Source organism: Paroedura picta, chromosome 10 (genome assembly GCF_049243985.1).
Source record: "Paroedura picta isolate Pp20150507F chromosome 10, Ppicta_v3.0, whole genome shotgun sequence".
NCBI lineage: Eukaryota > Metazoa > Chordata > Lepidosauria > Squamata > Gekkonidae > Paroedura > Paroedura picta.
The window spans coordinates 29392280-29415425 of record NC_135378.1 but is presented as its reverse complement, the minus strand read 5'-3'; the positions used below and the strand labels follow the sequence as shown (position 1 = coordinate 29415425).

At 41.5% G+C, this 23146-nt stretch overlaps 1 protein-coding gene across 6 annotated transcripts in view; it reads left to right on the top strand.

Annotated features, from left to right (window-relative positions):
• The window catches only part of CORIN (corin, serine peptidase), a 111459-nt gene that overhangs the window by 74098 nt on the left and 14215 nt on the right, over positions 1-23146 (top strand). For all 6 annotated transcript variants that reach the window (XM_077301903.1, XM_077301900.1, XM_077301901.1 and 3 more), the window contains exons 12-16: positions 555-700; positions 2856-2963; positions 11550-11663; positions 16462-16572; positions 20495-20624. In XM_077301903.1, coding sequence (XP_077158018.1) covers positions 555-700; positions 2856-2963; positions 11550-11663; positions 16462-16572; positions 20495-20624 — 609 coding nt within the window. The remainder of the gene's footprint in view (positions 1-554; positions 701-2855; positions 2964-11549; positions 11664-16461; positions 16573-20494; positions 20625-23146) is intronic.

The window sequence follows — 23146 nt, the reverse complement described above, 5'->3', positions numbered from 1 at the left end:
CCCAAGGGTCAGACATGACCCGGTGCTTGCACAGGGGATACCTTTACCATTGCCTTTATAGAATTGCCAGCTCTTTGTTAGGAAACTGCTGGAGATTTGGGGGTAGTGCCTGAGGAGGACAGAGGCTGGGGTACAATGCCATCAAGCCCACCCTCCAAAACATCCATTTTCTCCAGGGGAATGGAACTCTATAATCTGGAGATGAGCAGTAATTCCTTAGGTCCCACCTGGAGACTGGCATCCCTACTTCACAGCTGAGTATCTGATCACAGAGTGGACGTTTTTGTTACTCCCCCTCCCTTCGCAGACTTCTGAACCTCCTGAAATTTGTTCCTGAGGTTGAAGCAGATCCTAGGAACAGTGTAGGACCCCAGTGAGGATCTACTCTGTGTATGTGTGGGGGTAAATGGGACGTATAGATCAGTTTTTATATATAACTTTTAAAATCTTTATTTTCTTAACTAGATTTGTGGCTTTTGCCAGTTTTCTTTTTGTAGGGAGGATAAGTTTTCTATCAACCATTTCTCTCTTTCCATTCAAATTACTCTTTCCAGAGCACTTTGTGAGCAGTCCAAGGAAAGATGTGAGTCTGTCCTTGGGATTGTGGGCTTGCAATGGCCAGAAGACACTGATTGTACTCAGTTTCCAGAAGAAAATTCAGGCAACCAAACCTGCCTAACCCCTGATGAGGATGTAGAAGGTGACTTGTTTTTCAGTACTTTAAACTAATATTGAGGTTTTGTAGATGGGTATTTCATTTTTATAATATTTAAGATTAAATTTCCAATCAGATTATTGGTGTTGTGAGTATATGAAGTGAACACCAACCCATTTGTGAAAGGCGTAATAGAAGGCTGGAGGACAAAAGTATTGAATGGAAGTACAAATGGCAGACATGAAAGCTGCTGGAATAGGGCAGGCTCCCAGCCATAAGCTTGTTCCTGGGCAGAAGGACAGGAGAGCAAGGATGATTTGGGGTAATTTGGCCCATCCAGTCAGTTCTCAAGTAGTTTTTTGCAGCCTGCCCCAGAGGTTGACCCATCATGGAATGGATGGGGCACACAGAAATGTAGGCTTCAGGCTTGTCCTGGCTCACAGCTCAGATGGAAAGGAGCAGGATAAAGAGGTGCTTGGCATTCAGCAACTCCCTCTTAGCAGACAAGGGGTCTCAGCCACACACACTGCTAGAAAAGAGAATAAAGATGCAGTTTGCCAGCATCTCTTCTACCTGCTGCTTCTGGTTGATGGCACTTCCACCCCATTCCTGGAGGATAGGAGGCCTGGAGCACAAGGTATGATGAGGTTAAGTGTCTCCTGAGGGGGCAGAGGTAGATATTTGTGGGAGAGGATTTTGGTGCAAAGCCTGTTGCTGCAGAGGGGTGTGTTGTCGCCCCCTGCCCATTCCAGGCACAAATGGGAGGTGTGCTAAAATAAATCATAGTCCTAGGACTTTATTAATCTGGAAAAGATGTGAAATATCATTATCAAAGCAACTTAAAGAATTTTCTAGTTGAACTGAAAAATGGTCCCATTTGTAAATTGTAACCAACACCGAAATGAACAGGATGTTGGGACTTTTCTGGACTCGGTCCATCCAGAAAAATAGAGCTGCAGTGTAACAGAAAGTTTGCAGCTATAGGTAACCTTTTGTGAATTAGGCAAAGACCCAAAGTCACAGCACTTTGAGGTTTAAAAGGAATAATCTTTACTAGAAAGATTATACATGAATATATATCATATTCATCTGCTTCAGCCTTCTTACTGATGCAGTGCACAAAAGCTTAAAAGTTAGTTACAAAAGCAACACATTGCAAGCCCCTATGGCTAGGCTGCAATCAGGACTACATGCCCACACATCAGCAGATGAAGAAAGCTGAGAAAATGGTGGAGGATGGTTCCTTTTTCTAAGGCAAAGGTCTTTCTCTTCCTGGAGAGCAGGAAGTGGGTGGTGGTGGCAGCTTAAACAAAGAAATTCCTTAGCCACGTAGAATGGAAAACTCCAAGTACATGTTTAGATAATTTGTCTGCTATCCCAGCAGTGAACATCTGGTATCTCTAGTGAGCACACAGGTACAGCATTGCAGCTTAAAAGCAACCCTTCAAGGTTAACTTTACCAAATTACTTGCTGATTGTAATTCCAACACAGGAACAGTGCCAGTGCCTTTGCTCTACTCTCAGTTGTTTAGATTGGGCTTGAGCATGAGAACTTTCTGATGCTTCTTGGGTCATTGATGTTGGTCTCCTACTTTATCTGAAACCAATATTACCTATACACAGCGGTGTTTTCAACAGTGGCAGGAATTTCTTATGGAATTCTCTGCCAGGGTAGTTTAATCCTTGTACTTAATTTTAAAAGACTTAATTTTAAAACTTTTTACTGTGGCAGGTACTTAGTAAGGAAGTGAATGACCAATTGATACTGTTTTAAGGCTTCTTTTAGTGTTAGTGTATGTGTTTTAGATTTTATTGCCTTAAGGCACTCCAGTTCTTTGATAAGTAGATCCAAATGCACCCATTCATGTTTAATAAATCAGCTCCAGAAAGCAGTGTCATTCCTACCAATACTTAGCACATGTCAACTGCTCACCTTTCCAATTAACTGCTCTCCCTTGATAACACAAAGGAACCTACATATCACCCATTGCCTTCAGCCATTTGCATTTTGTAAAAATTCCCCCTCCAGTTAACTTGCCTGTAGTCACATCACAGAAGTCACAGTAGTCACTGGAACGCATGCCTATCATTTCGGTTTTGAGACTAAAAAGACAGCTTGTGATCTCTCTCTCTCTTTTTACTTCTGTCTTTGCCTTATGACTTTTAAAAATCTGATTGGACTTTGTGCATTTCCTGACAGAATGCTCACCCAGTCACTTCAAATGTCGCTCGGGGAGGTGTGTCTTATCCTCCCGAAGATGTGATGGGCAAGCAGACTGTGAAGATGATAGTGATGAAGAGAACTGTGGTAAATGAACTTAACCGGGTGTTAACTGAAAAGTAGCTGGGGCGTCAAGGGCAATCATTGATTCTTAATGGCATATTTGAGTCCTATAATCTTGGAATTATTTGGTGGTGGGGGAGTGATAAACTAAGCAGAAAATATAATAGCGGGTCAAAAACTGGGCCTATGCAGCCTAAAAGCAATTTCTTTTTATATTCCATTGTTCTTCCATAAAGCCCAGGTGGTTCATAAATTGTTGATCCCATTTGATCCCCACATCAGTTCTTTAATACAGATTGAGTTTGGGAGCAGGGCCTTCTCTCTTCCCTAATCATGCAGCCTCAACCATGGGTGCACAGGTGCACACTTTACTTTTTACAGATTTCTTCATAGTCTTCTCCACGTTTGTTTTTAGCAATGAGTTGTATGATGGAGGAATAATTTAAGTGTAGATGGTTTGGCCCCAAGTCCAGCACTCATGCTGAACATCACCCTAGCTGTTAGCATAAAGCTTTAGTCAGTGTACACTATGCACAAAAAGAAATGTAAGAACATAATAGCAGCTTGGATCAGATAAATATGTTACTGCGATCATCAGTAAGTTCTAACTTTTGGCATACTAATGTTCAGTGTTTACTCCTTGAGACCTATTCTAAAACAAGGTGCAATAATTATTTTCTAGACACATGTTAATTTCAAGTGCTCCTATTACTAACTGAGGTTTGTGCTCAGATGTGCAAACTTCGTTGCATCTCCTGAGAAAGAACTCTTATTTGTTTGTTTGTTACATTTCTATACCACCCTCCCTGGCAGCTCTTCGTGAATGGACAGCAGCAGTCAGCTTTTCTTTATGCAGTGTTTAGACAGCATGATTAAGATGGCATTATAAGCCATGCATTCTTGTTTTCAACTGTGGTGCAGATGATAACCTCCATAATGAACATGGGCATTTTGCTTGCCTTCGCCTATTATGCATGACTTCAGTCTGGTGGAAGGCATTGCCAGTTGAAATCTGGGCCCTGATGGAGTTGTCAAAGTTCCACAGGGCCTGTAAAATAGCAGTCTTCCACCAGGCCTGTTGTTGAGGCCACGGTGGCCTATAATCTGATTGGCTTCCCCCATTCCTTTCTCTCTCATCTCTATCCTTTTTTCTTCTCCATCCTGCACTCTCCCCCATCAACAAGGCAACTCTACCAACTAAATGAACAATCTGTAATTTAATGATACTTTTAAACATGAGTTAAAATAATTGAAAATGCTTCCACAAGAACAAGGTGGCAAGACACATATAACCTTCATACTTACACCTCTAGGGTCCCAAGGTAAAGGATTGGGGGGGGGGGCAGGCTAATTCTGAGAAATGCTATGGAGGTCGCAGTGGCACTGCTTGTTGGCTCCCTATGGACATTCATCTCAAGGGAGACAACACAGGCCTCTCCACTGGGCACATATCCATAGCAAACATGCCAGAGAGCAACCTTGGAAACAACCAGCAATCAAGGAGCACTGGCCAGTAGCATCCCTCTGAGTGGCTTAAATGGGCACAACCAAGCAGTGACTATCAATGGCTGCATGACTCTCCACCCTGGCTGTGCACACAGTTGAGTGAGTGTCCAAGTTGCAATGTAGTCCTGTTGCCAAACGGAAGCTGGGATTGAACACATGGCCTCCACATCCAAGATGAATGCCCTAATCACTAGACCAAGCAGGCACCAGCAAAAGAGGAATGGCATCAGGCATTAGGAACTGCGCTGTAGCTGTGATAAAACTTTAAAAATCTTTTACTTACATTGTTTTATTGTGTTTCCTCACCTCAGTTTGTGTGTGTGTTTTTTTTTGTGTGGAAAGCATATGGAGTTAGTGTTTTGATTTTTTTCTTGGCTCACCAATAAGGTGAGCCCCTTTTCATTAGGCTCATTGATAAGGATAAGCTTTAGTGGAGAGCAGAATTAGGGCTGAGAAGCTGAGAATTTAGCCTTGAGAGTATTTGTCTGCCTCTAAAACTTCTGCAGCTGTTTTCGGAGGTGCTGGGTTAGGTATATGAATTGTGTTTTATAGCACCTGGTACTTTAAGCTGGCCACATTTATTTTTTTATTTATTTAATTTCTATACCGCCCTTCCGTATGGTTCTGGGCGGTTTACATACAACATGGGGGGGGGGGGGGATACATGAAACAAATGTAGTAGAAAGGAAGCTAGCTAAAAGCTGTATAGATAACTTTAATTTGCGGGTTGGAGCTGTTAAAATCTTTTTGTATTATTTAAGTATATTTAATATATGCAGTTTTTATTTTACTTATTGCATATTTAAATATTTTGTTAGAATTGCTCCTGTTTCCCCAGCTGTTGTGGGATTGCAGTGTGAAATTTCATATCAACAATTTCATTCATAATTCTCTGTTTCTGCACAAGGAGGTTGCTGGCAGGTTCTAGAGCCCCCTCCACATGACATCATGTGCATCCCAAGGCTGCCCAGGGGCTGGATCACGGGATGAGGGAAATAACAAAGTGGATTTCCCACAAAGTGGGTTTCCCACATTTTATCTCACATTCCATTGGTGAGCAACCAGTGAGCAACCAGTGAGCAACCAAGGGCAATCCTACATGGAAGTGAAAAGGTGCAATAGTCTCTGCAGCGATGTCTTGCACTTGCACCCTCCCTCCCCTCTCCATTTCCTGCTCCGAATAATTTTTTTTAATGGTGTGGTCCGCATTGCAGTGTGATCGCAAAGCTACACTGTCAAAGGTAAAATAAAATATTCTTTAAAATGTCCACGGTCCTTTTAGGATTGGACAGGCAAAACACAACCTAATTTCTGTTTTCTGGAGGTGGGGAATGAGCTGGGAAAATGGGGGGGGGTGTGTGATTGAGCGGCCTTCTCCTGATCATACAGGGCTCTGAGCACTTTGTTTTTAAGCCAACCGTTTACACAGAATGTTTTTTGGATTTCAGTTACTATGTCCAGCCTTTTCACAACTCAGGCAGGAAAAAACAGTCCCATTTGTGTTTTCCAGAGGTGGGATATGAGGTGGGAAAGGGGGTGAGTGGGTGATCCAAAAATCCACAATGGGGCAGAGGGAAAATGCAGGAAGAGTCTCCTGTAAGGAGGGCTGCAAACGTGGAGTTTACTATTCCGCATTTACAAGCAGGAGGCCACCCATGTTTTACCCCTCCATGCAGAAACAGTCTCTTTATTATCCAAATTGTATCAATTCTGGAATTGGAGTTAAATTTATTTGAGTAGTTTGTATACTCTCTCTGTTCTGGATTTTGCTCTCTCCATATATCCCTCAAACCTAATTGATTTACCATATAGTAAAAGTTTGGGAAAGTGATTTATCTTTATCATTCACATTTTAAATACCATCTCTATCTAACCCTTTATCTATTACTCCATTAAAATCACCCATCAAGGTAATATCTTCATTAGGTAATTCTAGTAATTTCTTTTTCATTTTTAAAAATAGAAGCAAGGTTTCTTGTCATTCGGTGCGTATATACCAACACAAGTCACCCTTACTCCATCTACCTCTATCTTAATTATTAAGACCCTGCCTTCATTATCACTATAAATCAATTTCAGGTTTAGTTGATCTTTAACATTAAAAAATTATCCCTTTTTAAAATTCCCGTAACATGAACCAAATTCAACACTTAAATTTCTCTGTATCAGCAACCTTCTATCGTTCTTTTTTCTTGGCTCACCAATAAGGTGAGCCCCTTTTCATTAGCCTCATTTATAAGGATAAGCTTTAGTGGAGAGCAGAATTAGGGCTGAGAAGCTGAGAATTTAGCCTTGAGAGTATTTGTCTGCCTCTAAAACTTCTGCAGCTGTTTTTGGAGGTGCTGGGTTAGGTATATGAATTGTGTTTTATAGCACCTGGTACTTTAAGCTGGCCACATTTATTTATTTATTTATTTATTTGTTTGTTTGTTTGTTTGTTTGTAAGCAAATTAAATCAAATAAGCAAATTAAAGCAAATAAGCAAATTAAATCAACTTTCTGTTTAGACAAAAAATGCAAGAGCTTTCCATGCTTGCTTTTCCCATTCAACCCATAAACATTCCAAGAAAAAAACCCTCACATTTGCAGAAATAAAAATCAATAATTTATTAAAGTCACTACAGCACCTAGTTAGCTAAGTGGATCTGGGTCAAATGAATTCTTATATTTTCACCAAAAAGCTTGTGTCTTGATCTGTTCTGTCAACTCATACTTTTCCCCTCTGTAACTGAAGGATATCCCCTCTGGTACCTCCCATCTATATCTCATTCCTTTGTCCTTTAAAGCCCTGGACAAAAATTTGTTATCTTTTCTTTTCCTCAAAAGCCTTGCTGTAATCTCCTTTAAAATTTTAATATGTTCTTTCACAACAGAAAAAGGTGTTTTTGGTGCTTCTGCATAATTTGATCTTTAATACTCCTTGTTGTAAATTGGATGAGACAGTCTTTGGGAAGTTTATGTTGTTTTTCGTATACAGAGTTAACCCAGAATACTATGTCAACTTGATCTTCCATATCTTCCACATTCATGTCTAATAGTTTGGCTAGTCCATCTATCAAACATCTCCTAATATCAATATAATCCTTATCTGTTAGACCCCTGAATCTTCGGATACGTTCTCTTTGTCTATATTCCAGTGTGGCCATTTGGTTCTCCAGATTCTCTCATAGTTTCCACAGTTTGTTTATTATTATGAATTCTCCTTTTAATTTCCTTCAAATCTTCCACTATCTTTTTTGTTGTTTCTTCCAGTTCTCCATTTTTTGGTTAACTCTTTTATATTCAAACTCAGGTGATTTATTGCCTCCTAATTCATTTGCAAAATTTGCTTTATTGTTGTTAATGATTCATTTAATTCCCCATTCATCTTGTCACTTCTTGTCTGGTAGGCTTGGGATGTTGAATCCCCTTTACCAGCAAATGAAAACCTTCTCAGGGATGTTTGGTAATCCCGTTGGCTATTGCCTTTATTCATTTGTTTATTCACAGTCTGCTTAATCTCCAAATTACCTTGATATATATTCCTTCTAGCTGCACTTCTCCATCAATAAGTTTTGTTAGCAGAAACCAACACTGTATTCCCTCTTAAAGAGACCACACATATTTAATTTGTCCAAAGGCATTCCAAATCAAGAGACAAATCCAAAAATATTTATAATAGCTGCCACACATTCCTGAGCATGGAGGATATATTCTTAACAGTCATGCTATTTCAGTATCCTTGAATTCCTTTCTTCACCTCCCACAACATTAAACAAGCTCAGTTGGAAGGTGAAACTCCTCCCTTCTAGTGGTTCTTTTACTCACTCAGCCCTTATCTCTTTTGTTGTATTCAACAGTACTTGACACTTCCATCCTTCTCTTAAATATCCATTTTAAATGAAGCCACAGCGCTCAGTGAGGTAATTATATATTTTAAAGGTAATGGCCAAACTTTCAAAGCTCCTCTGCTCTTCTGTTGTGGAGGAATTACCCTTCATTCCCACTTCTTCTATTGGGATAGAGTTAAATTTTAAAAATTAGATAATTTGTACTTTGGATATACCTGCTGTGTGTGTTTTTTTTTAAAAGCATAAATAATCTAAAGCAAATTTAATTTCAACTTGTTTTGCATCTCACAAAATTAGCGTGTTCTCTTCAGATTTTGTTTTGCTACATTCACAGGTACAGAAACAGTACTTTTGGCTATTTGACTTTAAGATATGAAATACAGTTTATTATACAAAGTGAATTTCTTTAACAGTGAATTGCTTCTTCTCTCTGTGTGTTTCCTAGACATAATGTCTTTAGTGGTTAACAGAATTACTATTAGCTTCTATAAATATGGGAGACTGCATCTTCTAGAAAATTACAGCTGTCAGAATGACATTTCTTTGACTATGCCTAATGTTGTTACTGAGGAACAGCCAATCCTTTTAGAGTTCTAGAAAGCTGCCCACTCCTTGTTCATATTATTTCTTGTTGCAAACACAGATTAAACGTCTTTAAACATCATTTGTACAGATGATGACATATTGAGCATATTCTTGAGAAAGTTTAGTGCATTAAAATCTCCTTGAAATCAAGTTGGAGACCTCATAGTTCTCTATTTACTTCACTTCATTATCACATAATGTGAACTGCAGCGCTGTGATTGGTGGCTTGCTGTGATTGACAAGCCAAAGAGGGGGGTGGGGGAGACGTTTGGCTTGTTTTCCCTTGCAGAAACGTTGGGAGGCAAAAAGCTGCAATGAGGGAGAGGGAAAATGCAGGAGGGCTGCAAATGCGAGGTTTACCATCTTGCATTTGCAAGCAGGAGGCCATGAATGTTTTACCCCTCCATGTAGAAACAGTCTTAATATTTTCAGTATCCTCCTAAACAGTACAAAACACCTTTCCAGAAGATAAAGCAAAGTCAGTGACACAGACCAGTTCAACACGTTCCTCCAACAATCTCAAAATCCAAATTTCTAACTAACCACCCCAGATGGGTTTTGAACTGGTTCTCTGCTTATTTCCCCACTTGGGACTTGATCACTCAGGATTCCAGGGTGCTATTGATTGTTGTACTGGTTGCCGCTTGGGGTTTAAATGCTTATCTGTTTGTCAGTTGGGTTCCAAGGCAATAGACAGTCCATTACCTAGCAGGCTGGCATGTTCCAGGCTGCACAGAGGACACGGACAACTGTACTTTTTTCTGGCATGATTATAGGCCACAGCTTTATTGTTAACATGAGCGTCGACATACCAAGGGGCGGATCCAGCTTCAGATTGGCCAGCCGACCAATTGAAGCTTCCAGCACCCTGGTCAAGCTCACCCCAACCACCAAGCTTGCTGGGCCCCATGGGAGGGTGGTATTGGTATAGGCCCTTCATACATCAGCTTGTATTAGGGCTCACACCGTCACCTGCACAGCATGGCAGCTCCTTCCCAGAGAGGCACTGCTGCTCAGCATGCACCCAGCCTCTTATGGAGCTCCCCGATACTGCCCGAGCCTGGCATGCAGGTGCGGGCTCCCAAAGACAAGGATCCGCCCCTTTCCAAAACTGCCAGCTGTGATGAAATAAAACAAAACAACATAACTGTAATGTGATGAACAGAAGAAAAATACCGTCAGTGCTACAATACAGGGAGGGAGGGTGGGAAATAAGCCACGTGCTGGGAAGAGCAGGACAAAGGGAAGGCTCTGGCATGGTCCCATTTAAATGGCTCCTGGGACCACTCTTCCCCCCACACCCCTGCGCCTTCTCATGCGGCAGGTGAGTCATGTGCCTGCTGCAGGAGCTGGGGAAGGGGCTGTCCAAGCCATGCCGCCTTTTTTGCGGCTGGCTCCAGCCACGGCAGTAATCAGTGGTTTGCTGCCAAGCCAGCTGCTGCCTTTCTCTGAACTTTGTTCACAGCTCCAAAAGCTCTTGCTGAAGGGTACCATAGAGAAGGCCCCTTGAGAATTTTTTTAAGAAGAAGAAGAAGAGTTGGTTCTTATATGCCGCTTTTCCCTACCCGAAGGAGGCTCAAAGCGGCTTACAGTCGCCTTCCCTTTCCTCTCCCCACAACAGACACCCTGTGGGGTGGGTGAGGCTGAGAGAGCCCTGATATCACTGCTCGGTCAGAACAGCTTTATCAGTGCCATGGTGAGCCCAAGGTCACCCAGCTGGCTGCATGTGAATCGAACCCGGCATGCCAGATTAGAAGTCCGCACTCCTAACTACTACACCAAACTGGCTCTCTTTTTAAAAGGGTTTTCATTCTAGGTTTTTTAATGGTTGATAAGAAAGATGGGGTAGATGTCCTATTTTGGATTTAAGAAGTCTAAATAAATGAACATTTATAAATTTTGTATGGTTTTGTTACCTTCTGTGATTGAGTTTTTAACTCACGACTTGTGATAGGCAGTCCTTGACCTTAAGAAGACATATTTCCATATTTCTGTACATTGTTCCTATAAACTTTTCTTACAGTTTGAGCAGGGGGGGGGAAAGGATATTTTTACATACTACACTGTGTTTACCAAGCTCACAACTGTGGTGGTAGCATTCCTTAGGATGCAACAGGTTACTGCTTTTCCTTTTCTGGATGACTGCCTGTTAATAGATTCCTCCTCTGACAATCTGGGAGATCAGGTTCAGAAAGTACTATTCTGTTCTAGGTTGGGCTTAGTGGCAAACTTTCTTAAATCCTTCAAAAGGGATGGAGTTTTTCACAGAGAGTTAGGAATGCTTATGTTGACCTTCCCCCCTAAAAATAGCCAATGATAGATCTGGAGGAGGTGGGAATAGGAGGGTCTGTGGGTGGACATGTATACAATTAAGCTTCCCAACCATATGCTGTATGATCGTGCCACTTCTGGGGTTTCTCAAAGCCTGAAGAATGTTTCAGGGGTTTCTCAACAGTAAGAAAGTTGAGAAAGGCTGGTCTAATAGGTATAAACATTCCAGGTCATGTGTGTGTATAATATAAATACATATTTCATATCTTCTTCCAATATATTTCATGCATATATATATATAGTATTTAATCCATATATATATTTCATATCTGCTTTTTACAACAGAACACACTGTATTTGACAAATTTTTGAAGTAAATTACTTTTCCTTTTCTTTTTTTGGGGGAAAATGTCTTCAGGTTGCAAAGAACGGGGCCTTTGGGAGTGTCCCTCAAACAAGCTGTGTATCAAACATACAATGATATGTGATGGCTTTCCAGACTGTCCGGATAAGGTGGATGAAATAAATTGCTGTAAGTATTTTTTTATGTCTTGTGGCTTTTATATTCTATTACTCAGCCACAAATAACATCGTGATGTAACCTGCAGAAAATCTCCGCTGACTTCAAGCATTTCCATCACAAGTGTGTTGCTATCGTGCCCTTCCCCTGGCACTGCAGCCCAAATGTCCCCCCAAATGCTGGTCCTGGGGCAGAGGGATCCTCTAGGAATTGTGTGACTGGGGAGCTGGACGTTTGTAGCAGGAATAGGGAACAGGCAAAAATGTCTTCCATCCTTTGGCAGACATTTCTGCTGGACCCAACCCATCAGGTCACTTTGTAGATAATATTCATTCTTGGCAACTTGTTCCTTTAACTTATTTTGTCCCTTTCATTTTTACTTCTGTATCAGGGTTTTCCTTCTGTGTCAATTAGTATCTACTATATTATCTAATACCAGTTGTCCTTTTTTTTCTGTCACAAATAATTTCTTGTCTGAATGCCTTCAGCCCCTTCTGTGTTTTTTTTCTTCTCTGCCACCTACTTGCTTATAATCTCTCTCCCTGTCCTGATAATCCTTTTCATGTCAAACGTTTTCTAGAATAGGGCTTCTGTACTTCTCGCTGGTCTATGTCTACTTCATTCCCGTGATGTAGTTTGTTGATGTTTGCTTTTGCTGTCTTCAGGAATGTTACTCTGTCTATCTAGAATGTATTCTGTGCCCATGACCTGAACTGCCTCATTCATTCATTCATTCATTCATTCATTCATTCATTCATTCATTCATTCATTCATTCATTCATTCATTCATTCATTCAATTTATATAGCGCCCTCCCCTAAGGCTCAGGGCAGATAGCATAGAACTTGAGAAAAAAGAGTACAATATGATAAATTGAACAATAGCAATACAGACATAACAGAAAAACAATAATATAATGGAACAAACATGGCAAGGACATCCATTTAACTGTAACATACTGACGTAGTAGAGCACAAAGCTTTTTGCAGGGTGTAGGCAGAGAGGATATCCCTTAGGTACACTGGGCCCAGACCGTGGATGGCCTTAAAGGTATTTACTAGAACCTTAAGCCTGATCTGGAATTTGACTGGAAGCCAGTGCAGTTCTTGAAGGATGGGCCGAATGTGAGATCTTCATGGTGTTGCTGTTAGGACTCTGGCTGCAGTATTCTGGATCAGTTGCAGTTTCTGGGTTAAGGGCAGGCCTGCATAGAGTGAGTTACAGAAGTCTAGTCTAGAGGTGACCGTCATGTGGATCACTGTGGCTAGGTGTTCTGTGGCCAAGTAGGGAGCTAGTAGTTTGACTCGGTGAAGGTCTTAGAATGGCAGCTGTGCTACTTGGCTGACCTGAGCCTCCTTAGAGAGGGTGGCATCTAAAACCACACCCAAGCTCCTGGAGGAGTGAGCCACTGATAGTTGCACTCTGTCCAGGTTGGGTAGGCACACTTCCTCACTTGGGCCCTTCTTTGAAGGGTTGAGCTTCAGATGACTCTGCTTGAGCCATCTCGTCACTGCTTTCAGGCAGCTGGCTAATGCTTCTGGGGGAGAATCAGGGCGGCTGTCCATCAGGAGGAAAAGCTGGGTGTCATCAGCATATTGGTGTCAATATTAGAAAGTTAATTTTCTGTGTTCAGAATGCATGATGTTAATACGGCTGGTTTTCATAATTAACAGATACAGTTTGGTTTTTCATATTTGAGGCAGTATTCCATAGCTATGAGGGTTAGAACATTTACCTTGTTTTGAAGGGCTGCAATTAAAAGTACAGCTCTCTTTTTGAATTTAATGCTAGGATCTTACCTCCCTTATTGCTGTGTTGGCTTGGGGGAGTAGGGAGGTATGAGCTATGCTGTCAGGGCTTGAATGATGGTTGCATTCAGCACCCAGGTTCCTCCTCATTTTCAGACATCTACATTCCATGTCAGCTGTTCATTAATTTAGATATGTATCTCTTTTCTCCCGAATGGGGATCCATGTGGCTTCTCAAATGGCTAGTTTGCTAGGAAGAGGATGATTCACCAGGTTCCTCGGAATGTTGAACACGAGAGTGCAAAAGGATTTGGATTGCACCACACTCCTAGATATGCATCTATAAGCATAATTGTGCCTTATTGTTGGAGGGACTGAAAAGGGACCTGGTTAAGTAGAACAAATCAAAGCTGTCCTGATTTGCTAAGATATTGTCATTTAAATGTTCAGTTCTTGAGTTTCTATTTTTGTTTACTCCCTTCTCACAGTCAGTAATCAGACGATGGTGATGATAATTATTATTCACAAAGCACTTCAAGAGCAGGCACAGTAGAATGATTAGCTTAGGAAGAACAAACCCTCATCACAGATTAACAGTATTTTAAAACAAAAGACCTTGAGGAAAGGGGAATGGAGGACAGAGAAGGAGAAGGAGAAATTAGAGGTTAAAAGTTTTATATGAAAGCTATGCTTTCAGTGCTGTATAAACAATTAGAGATAGGATTGCTTCTTGGCCTTTTGGCTAAAAAGAAAATTTGGTTCTTATATGCCACTTTTCTCTACCGGAAGGAGTCTCAAAGCGGCTTACAGTCACCTTCCCTTTCTCTCCCCACAACAGACACCTTGTGAGGTTGGTGAGGCTGAGAGAGCCCTGATATTACTACTCAATCAGAACAGAAGGAGTTGGTTCTTATATGCCGCTTTTCTCTATCTGAAGGAGTCTCAAAGCGGCTTACATTTGCCTTCCCTTTCCTCTCCCCACAACAGACACCCTGTGAGGTAGGTGAGGCTGAGAGAGCCCTGATATTACTGAAGAAGAAGAGTTGGTTCTAATATACTGCTTTTCTCTACCAGAAGGAGTCTCAAAGCGGCTTACAGTCGCCTTCCCTTTCCTCTCCCCACAACAGAAACCCTGTAAGGTAGGTGAGGCTGAGACAGTTTGTCCACTGGAGGTTTCATGTTGGGCTGCATAGATATTGGCATTCCTCCCTCCCCAAAATTGATAATTCATCCAGCTAAATTCCATCTGAGCAAATATTTTATGATTCCTCCCCCTCTTTTTTCACTTGGGGAAGCAGGTGGCTTTGAATCAACTGGTTTAATTATTTCACATTTGATTATTGATTTTTAAAGATTTTAAAAGCTTATTATTTAATTTTAAATGTATTTTTTAATCCTTTAAACCGCCCTGAGCCTCCGGGGAAGGGCAGGTTATAAATACAAAAATAAACAATAGGATAAGTGAAAAAAGGAATACAAGGACCATTTCCACATTGGAGACTTTGTGCTGGACTGCAGGCTGGAGTTTGAGTTGGGGCAAGTTGCCCTGCCTCTTCCTACTCCCTCATGGGGGAACATTTGGCCCAGTGTACCTTGTCTGCTCCGGATTTGTGCTCCCGCATGAGAGCTGAGGCAGTGAGGTTCCCAGTACAGAAATGGTCTTTAAGGAGAGCACTGATAAAATATTTAAAACCCAGTTTCTTTAAAATATTAATTTCCCCATGATTTTGGTATTTGTTCCTGTTGTAGTTGGTGTTATTTCACTAGGATGTTTGAATTAGGATATGAAGCAAATAAAATACAAAAGATATATTGGCTAGAATTTGAATTCTGTAAATTCTCTCATAGTTTGGTTTCACTTAGTGTTCTTGCTGAAGTACTCTGAGGTTTCAGCACTCATTTATATAGAAGAAGAAGAAGAGATGGTTCTTATATGCCACTTTTCTCTACCTGAAGGAGTCTCAAAGCGACTTACAGTCACCTTCCCTTTCTCTCCCCACAACAGACACCCTGTAAGGTAGGTGAGGCTGAGACTGTTTATGCACTGGAGGTTTCATGCTGGGTTGCAGGCTGGAGTTCTAGTTGTGGCAGGTTGCCCCACCTCTTCCTGCACCCACACGGGAGAGCATTTGGCCCGGTGCACCTCATCCGCCTCCAATCTGTGCTCTTGCATGAGAACTGGGGCAGTGAAGTTCCCAGTGCATAAACGTTCTGAGAGAGCCCTGATATCACTGCTTGGTCAGAGCAGCTTTATCAGCACCGTGGTGAGCCCAAGGTCACCCAGCTGGCTGCATGTGGGGGAGTGCAGAATCGAACCCAGCTCGCCAGATTAGAAGTCTGCACTCCTAACCACTACACCAAGAATATCCAAATGTTTCTACATATATTAATTTGAATATATTAATTCTTGCATGCTTTAGGATGCTTTGGGCTGATTCTGCGTTGAGCAGGGGGTTGGACTAGATGGCCTGTATGGCCCCTTCCAGCTCTATGATTCTATGATTCTATGAATGTTATTTGTACAACTATTATATCAGAAAGGATTTTTTTGCTATACACTGTTTCTTGCTTTCTTGGATCACTGCCAAATCACAATCTGATTGCATTGAATTGTTAATTTAGGCAGCTGATGGACTGCATTATTTAGGTCAATGGATCATAAACAATAGAAACTAAATTTAGACAATAATTGCAAGTTGATGCAGATATCCTAAAGGTATCCTAAATATTCAGAAGATTTTTTTCTCCTGCTGTTTGCTCACTGTCTCTCATGTGAATTACTTCTTGGTCATGTAAATAAAACAGAGATTGTAGCAATTCTAGGCACTGTTAAATAAGACTTGATTATATGAATGGACTGAAATTTTGCTGCTGCCTAAAGAAACTCAGTAGTCATCACTAGCTTCCAATTAAGCAAGTACTATAGTATAGAGGTCTGCTTGTACTTCAGCTGATGACTTCCTTTAAGAAAGACTTCTTTTCACAACTTAACTGTGGATCTTTGTCAGAACTCTTCCTCTTCCTTAAATCTTATTTCCTTATATTTTGCATTTTTCATGACAGCATTTTGCAAAAAGGATGAGCTTGCTTGTGCCAACCATGACTGTGTGCCCCGTAGTACGTGGTGTGATGGGAAGATAGACTGTGCAGACAAATCAGATGAATGGAACTGTGGTAAGTTTTAGCAGTGGGAGAATTTTCTAGAATCTATAATGTGAGGCTTTCAAACATCAACAAAAAGTGGGAATTGCTGGAGTAATTTTAACTGAAGTATTTGGCTGGTTATGGAAATTCACGAAGAAAGATGTAAAAACTCTGTATGGTAGATATCCCTCCCCCTCCTTATAGATGGGAATTTGAATGCATAAGTTCAAATAAACACTTTTCTGTATGATGTGTTGAAGCAGAGACAGAAAGCTCTTAGAGTGAAGAAAGCATCAACAACCAAGCAGTCAGAAGCCCAAATAAAAGTTCCACACATGCTATATATTAATATAATATTGGAGAAAACCAAGAGGGTTGTCATGGTCCATATTTCATTTTTTCAGCAGAAGATAATTGAACTCTTTGTGTGCAGGAAACTATTGAAACCAACACAAATTTTCTCCCCTTTGCATAAGGACTCTGCTGTATTATCAAGTAGTCAGATGCTGAGTAAATTATTTTTAATATAAGCTAGATGTCTGTCCAGCAGTTTACAGAAAACAAATAATCTTTATTCATAAGGCTGGGAAAGTCACTATGAATAAATAACTCATCAACTGAACTAAATAAGGAGCGGAGAAGGATTTTGAAAGCTAGCTATTCTTGTAGTGTGTTGGGAATGGTATATGTGACTTTTTAAAAATGTAAAGGACAGGGAAAAAATTGAAGACTTATTTCCTTCTAATATATACTGCACAACAATATTGACCCCATGTTGCTACACGTCTCTGGAAAAAGACAGAAAGATATAGTGGTTTCAAAGAAAGGAAATGGATCATTCTTCAGACCGGGTTTATGGGTCTCGTGGGCCATGAGTTTTTGGTGAAGTGCTTGCTATTGTCTTCTTTCAGTCATTAGATATATTGTTGTGAATCACCCTGAGCACAGCAGGAAAGGGCAGTAGAGAAATAAAAAATTATTTCATTATTTATTTATTTCCTTGCTGGGATGGTGGTATAGAAATTAGTCAATCAATCAAACAAAACAAATTAAAACAGGGTTTCATGAAACCCTGGCATTTCTTGATGTCCCTGGAAGTGTTTCCTGAATGAATGAGAGTTAACTAATTCTAAATATATTTTTTAAATTTTATTAAACATTTATCCGGTGATACGATCTTATATGGTCATGTCAACCCCCCTCCCAAAATGGCCAATGATGGGCCTAGAGGAGGTGGGAAGGGGAGGGCCCTGGGTTGGTGTGTCCACGGCTAGGCTTCTCAACCATATTCTGCATGATTGCGTCACTTCTGGGATTTCTTGAAGCCTGAAGAATGTATCAGGAGTTTCTCAATGGTGAGAAAGGCTGATTTAAGTCAAACTCTCCCAAACTCTCCCAGTGTTCAGGGCATCTTCCAACCAGTTATAAACTGTTTTAAAACAAATTAAAAATAACATTATAAATAAGAAAAATATAATCAAAACTAGCTTTAAAGCCTGCTGTAGGAAAAATACAGCGGGTGATAGCGGCCAGGCGGCTGGGGGCAGGAGGCAGACCACTAGAGGGGCGGGGAGCAGATGGCAGGCACGCAGGGGCAGAGGCCTACCTGGGAGTTTGTGGCGGCCTCGGGGGAGGTTGTGGCGGAAAAGGCAGTTAAGGCAGGAAGCAGGGGATTGGAGGATGCAGGGCGTCCTGCTGAGCGGGTGTCCTTGTGGCGGTGGGGAGGTATGCGGGCAGCAGCTACTCCTCATGTTGGCATCTGTAGAAGGGACAGGGGCAGGTATGGGCCCTTGCTGCCTCCGCTGGCGTTGGGCAGGTCATCTTGCGGGCACCCATGATGCAGGCACCAGGGGCCAGCGGGGCGAGGAGCGTGACCGCAGCGGCCCCCACATGCATCATGGCCACCTGGCCTGTATAGTGAGTGCCACCGTGGGCAGGTGGCAGACGGTGGCAGGAGCAGCCAGAACAGCTCGGCACCAGAGGCAGTGTGTGGCTCCAGCGGTGGCGGAAGACAATGGTTGGTGGCACAAGTCGCTGGAGAGCACATCGGAGAGGGACCGAGGCACTGGCTGGCCAGCCAGGGGCTCCAAGGTGTCAGAGAGGACCCCCCCCCGGCAGTGGCACATCTCAGGAGCTGCCGGCGCTCTGTCACTGGCTGCTGTGGTCACGGCGGAGGAACGGGGAAGTGTGCGAGACGGGCAAGCAGTGTCCTCGCCGGCGAGGAACCTTCTGCCTCGGAGGCTGGGCGAGCAGCTGGTACTCACCTGATGGAGGCAGGCACCCCAGGGGCTGGCCCAATCTGGACGTGGCCATCTTTGCTGGGTGCATCAAGATTGGCCCGCTGCCTCTGGATTCCTAGGCCCAGACAGACCCGGAAGGCAGAGCTGAGACCCGGACAGCACCACCCAAATGGCTCTTTCAACTTTATTTAAGAGCCAGTGGTTAAGATGATGTAAAATGAGTTAGCTTTGCATGCCCTGTGAAAAGCTTACCTGCGATGCCTTCTCTGATAGGCCATTTGATAAGGGTGAGGAGCCACAAATGAAAAAGAAAAAGGCCCACCTGTTGCTATATTGACTAGCCAAAGAGAGCTGCTGAGCAGATCTATGATGGCACTTTAGTTCATATGAGCTCATATGAGGAGATCTTGTGTCTTGGATGCACTAGGACCTTTCTGTGGGTGGAAGTATTTCTACCTGTGAAGTGCAGTTTTTTTGCCTTTCTCGCCACACTGCGGTGAAAAGGCCTCTCAACATGCCCTCTCCTATCTGCATGCCCTCCATCTTCCAGGGGCAACATTTGTGTGGAGCATTTTGGGCTTCAGCATGAAGGGTGAGAATTTTGCATTCCATAGGCAGGAATCATTCCACTTCTAGAAAAACTCTGGTGGATACCAGCCCATAAGTTCAGACATATTGGTGTTTTATCCTTATGGTGATACGTAAGAAGACACACAGTATCTTTGACTAGATTGTAGGGTATACAACATGTTTTATATGTACCTAGAAATATGTACCTAGGAAGCACGTCTCGCCTCAACCAGAGCCAGGGCTTTCTCCGTCCTGCCTCCCACTTGGTGGAACGAGTTCCCAGAGGAGATCAGGGCCCTGCCAGAATTGAAACAATTCTGCATGGCATGCAAAATGGAGTTCTTTCACCAAGACTTTGGTTGAGGCCAACAGAACAACACCATCCCAGAAGCCCCCTATCAACTACCAGCAATGCCCAACAGACTCAGTCATAGGGTGACTCCTGACCCTGCCACTATAAATCCAATGGTTAAGTTACACGGTTTATGATTATAAAGTGTTATTGTGTTCAAAATCTTAAATGCAAACTATTGATATATTCCTTGTATTGCTATGTTAAATGCTATAAGTCTCAAACTGTGTTCTCTGTTATGTACCAGCATCACTCAAACTGTGAGCAACAAACTTCTATTGTAAGCCACCCTGAGCCACAAGGGGAAGTGGTGTAGAAATGCAAACAACAAACAAACAAATAAACAAACAAATAAAGGATTGGACTGGAGCTCTAATTTAGTGACAAGTGGTTCTGTCTTGTGGACCTCTTTTGGGACAGCTTTGAACAGCCCAGGTATCTGGGAGGCAAGAAGATTTGGCGTCCCTCTCTTAGTTACTGCAAGCTGTCAGCCAAGCTACCATTTGAAGGCTAGAGTGAAGGAGGTCATGGTGGCATAACTGGGTTGTCTAAATGGGATCAGTGCATCATCCTGATGAGTGCAAGCAATTTGTCATTTATCACATTTAGACTGTGGTGAATTGGTCCTTGGTGTCTACCTACAATGGTGTTCAATGAAGGTAGCTCATTTATTATGATCTGCCTTTTTCTAGTGTTAGGAAACCAAGTAGTGGGGAAAGTAATAGAACCCAAAGTGCAAGCTGTTCCTTTTAGCATATTAAAAATGCATTTTCCTTTTCTTCCTTCACAGTGACTGTGTCTAAAAACATGAGCTCCTTGATGTTTCTGACTGTTCACAGGTCAGCTACCAGTTACCACGTATGCGCTGATGAATGGGAAGAAAATTTAAGCCATTTAGCGTGCAGACAAATGGGTTTAGGGTAAGGTCAGTAGTTTGTAGCACTGCTAAATTTTCTGAGAATGGCAATAGTTGTTGATACAGTTGGTTGAATCTATGAAGTTTTCATAATCTTTCCCTCTTCTGTCTCCTAGCTTAGTGCAACTGAATTTTCTATGAACTCTCTGATTTCAGAACTGTGTGTGGATTTTCATTTTGCCACATTAACAGAAGCACTTGGAGTCAACTGCTATACTCTACTCTACTATAATCTAACAAAGAAAATTTTCTTCCTGAGAAATAGATAGCTTCAGTTTTCTTCCTTATGCCTCAAAACAATTGAGTATTTAACCTGTATTTTATGAGGCTGGATGCCTTCAGCATGGTTTTGGCTGCAGTCCTGTGCACATTTACTTGAGAAAAAGCCACTCTGAATGATGAGTGAATTATGAGCTTGCTGCAAGAAGGAAAGGTTTTAAGGAACAAGGAAAATTTGAAATAACTAGGGGAAATTACTGAGAAGATCACAACAGGACCACAGATGAGTTTTATAACATTTTCTCTTCATTACCTTCTGCTGTTAAACTTGGAATCTACTCTACTCTGGCTTCAGAGTGCTTCTAGAATCATAGAGTTGGAAGGGATCTCCTGGGTCATCTAGTCCAACCCCCTGCAATATGCAGGACACTCACAACCCTATTGCTCATCAGCTGTAACCTGCCACCCCCTTGAACCTTCACAGAATCAGCCTCTCCGTCAGATGGCTATCCAGCCTCTGTTTAAAAATTTCCAAAGATGGAGAACCCACCACCTTCTGAGAAAGCCTATTCATTCATTCATTCATTCATTCATTCATTCATTCATTCATTCATTCATTCATTCATCACTTAAATTTATATACTGCCATTCCCATTTGGGTTCATGGCGGTTTACACAATAAAAGAGTAAAATACAATAAAACCCCTTAAATACCCCAATTACATTATTAAAATTATTAAACTAAAAGATGGCGGCAACTAATAAATCAATTTATCCCCTCGACCACTGAGAAACCACTCTGTCATGAACTTTAGATGGAATTTCTTTTGAATTAATTGGTTCTCGTCAACAACTTTGCCCCATCCTCTATATGGCAGCTGATGTGTTTGGAGGAACTAAAGCGGGTCTACCACTAAGAATTTCTTTTGGGTTGGCATAATAAATTGAAATATTTTCCATTTTTTTCCTCCAAATACTTGCTATTGTCAGAGAAAATTACTTTTCAAGGTGTCCATCTAAGACAATTTAAGGGCCTCCTTAGAATGTCTTAGATGTATGCCTTGAAACGCAATGTACCAAACATAGACAAGAGGACTTGCTGAAGCCAAAACAGGGAAAATATATAACTGTTCATTGAGCAGCATAGTGAGTTGGATTCATCCAGCATTTCTGCTGTTGATAGAGAAAGGCAGGGGTTCCCCCTTTGATCACAAAAAAGGTCCTGCTGGTAACAACAGGATCTGAATGCACAAAAGTCCTGTGCCATGGGGACTGCAGTAAAGAGGGCAATAAATGTTTGGTTGAACAGTGAATTAGATAGAAAAGTTATTATGTTGAATTGTGAAGATTTTAATGTAATTTTAGGGAAATACCTCCCCCTTTAAATTTTTTCAAATATTGCCAAAGGATACATTTTTTTCTGTGTGCATACTAAAGTTTTGTGAATGTGGGCAATTTTAAATTATGTACAAGAATGAAAAAGTTAGTGAAAACGTACCCTTATGAATTGTTATAAGCACCCCTTTTTCTTTTCTTTCATTGGACCTTACTAGATGACCTTTTTATAATGTCATGATTTTGGATTTTGGAAAGGATGGGTGGGAATAACTTCTCGTGAGATATTATGTTTTACTCCACTGTAAGTTCAGCTTCGCTTCTTGCATTACCAAAGCTTATTTTAAAAAAACAAGGCTTTTAAAGATGGCATCTCATTCAGTGAGAGGGGTGAGTGCAGTGAGTGAATACATAACTTTATGAAATGTTAATACCTGATGAACTGGTGGCCTTTTTTTGATGAAGCATTTGCATGAGCAGCTTTATAGCAGAGTACTTCAAAAACAGAAAGAAAATTTTAACTTGCCAGGTCTGAATATTTACTTTTGAGCCTTTTAAAAGAGACTTCTGATTTCAGCGTCATCTTCCTTTGATGAACTCGAAAGTGGGGGGATCTTTCACTCTGTGAACACTCTTGACAATGTCTTATGAAAAAACAGTGGGAATTACATTGACAGATACATAATGGATCAGGCAAGAATGAATTCACAAGAGGCAGACGTTGAATGTGATGGTTAACAATATAATAGAAACAAGAATGAATTTGACAGATGTAAAGTAACAGGAGCTATGCTTTGGGCCACTAGAGAAAAAGTTTGCAGTTTCCACTTCCCACTCTATTTCCTTCTTCCAGAAATCTGACACTTTCTCACCAGTAACATAACAAAAAACTATCTGGTCCAGCCGTGGCAAAATCTTTCCCCAAAGTATCTCTACAAGTAGGATATAAAGAGCAGATTTAGATGGTACTTA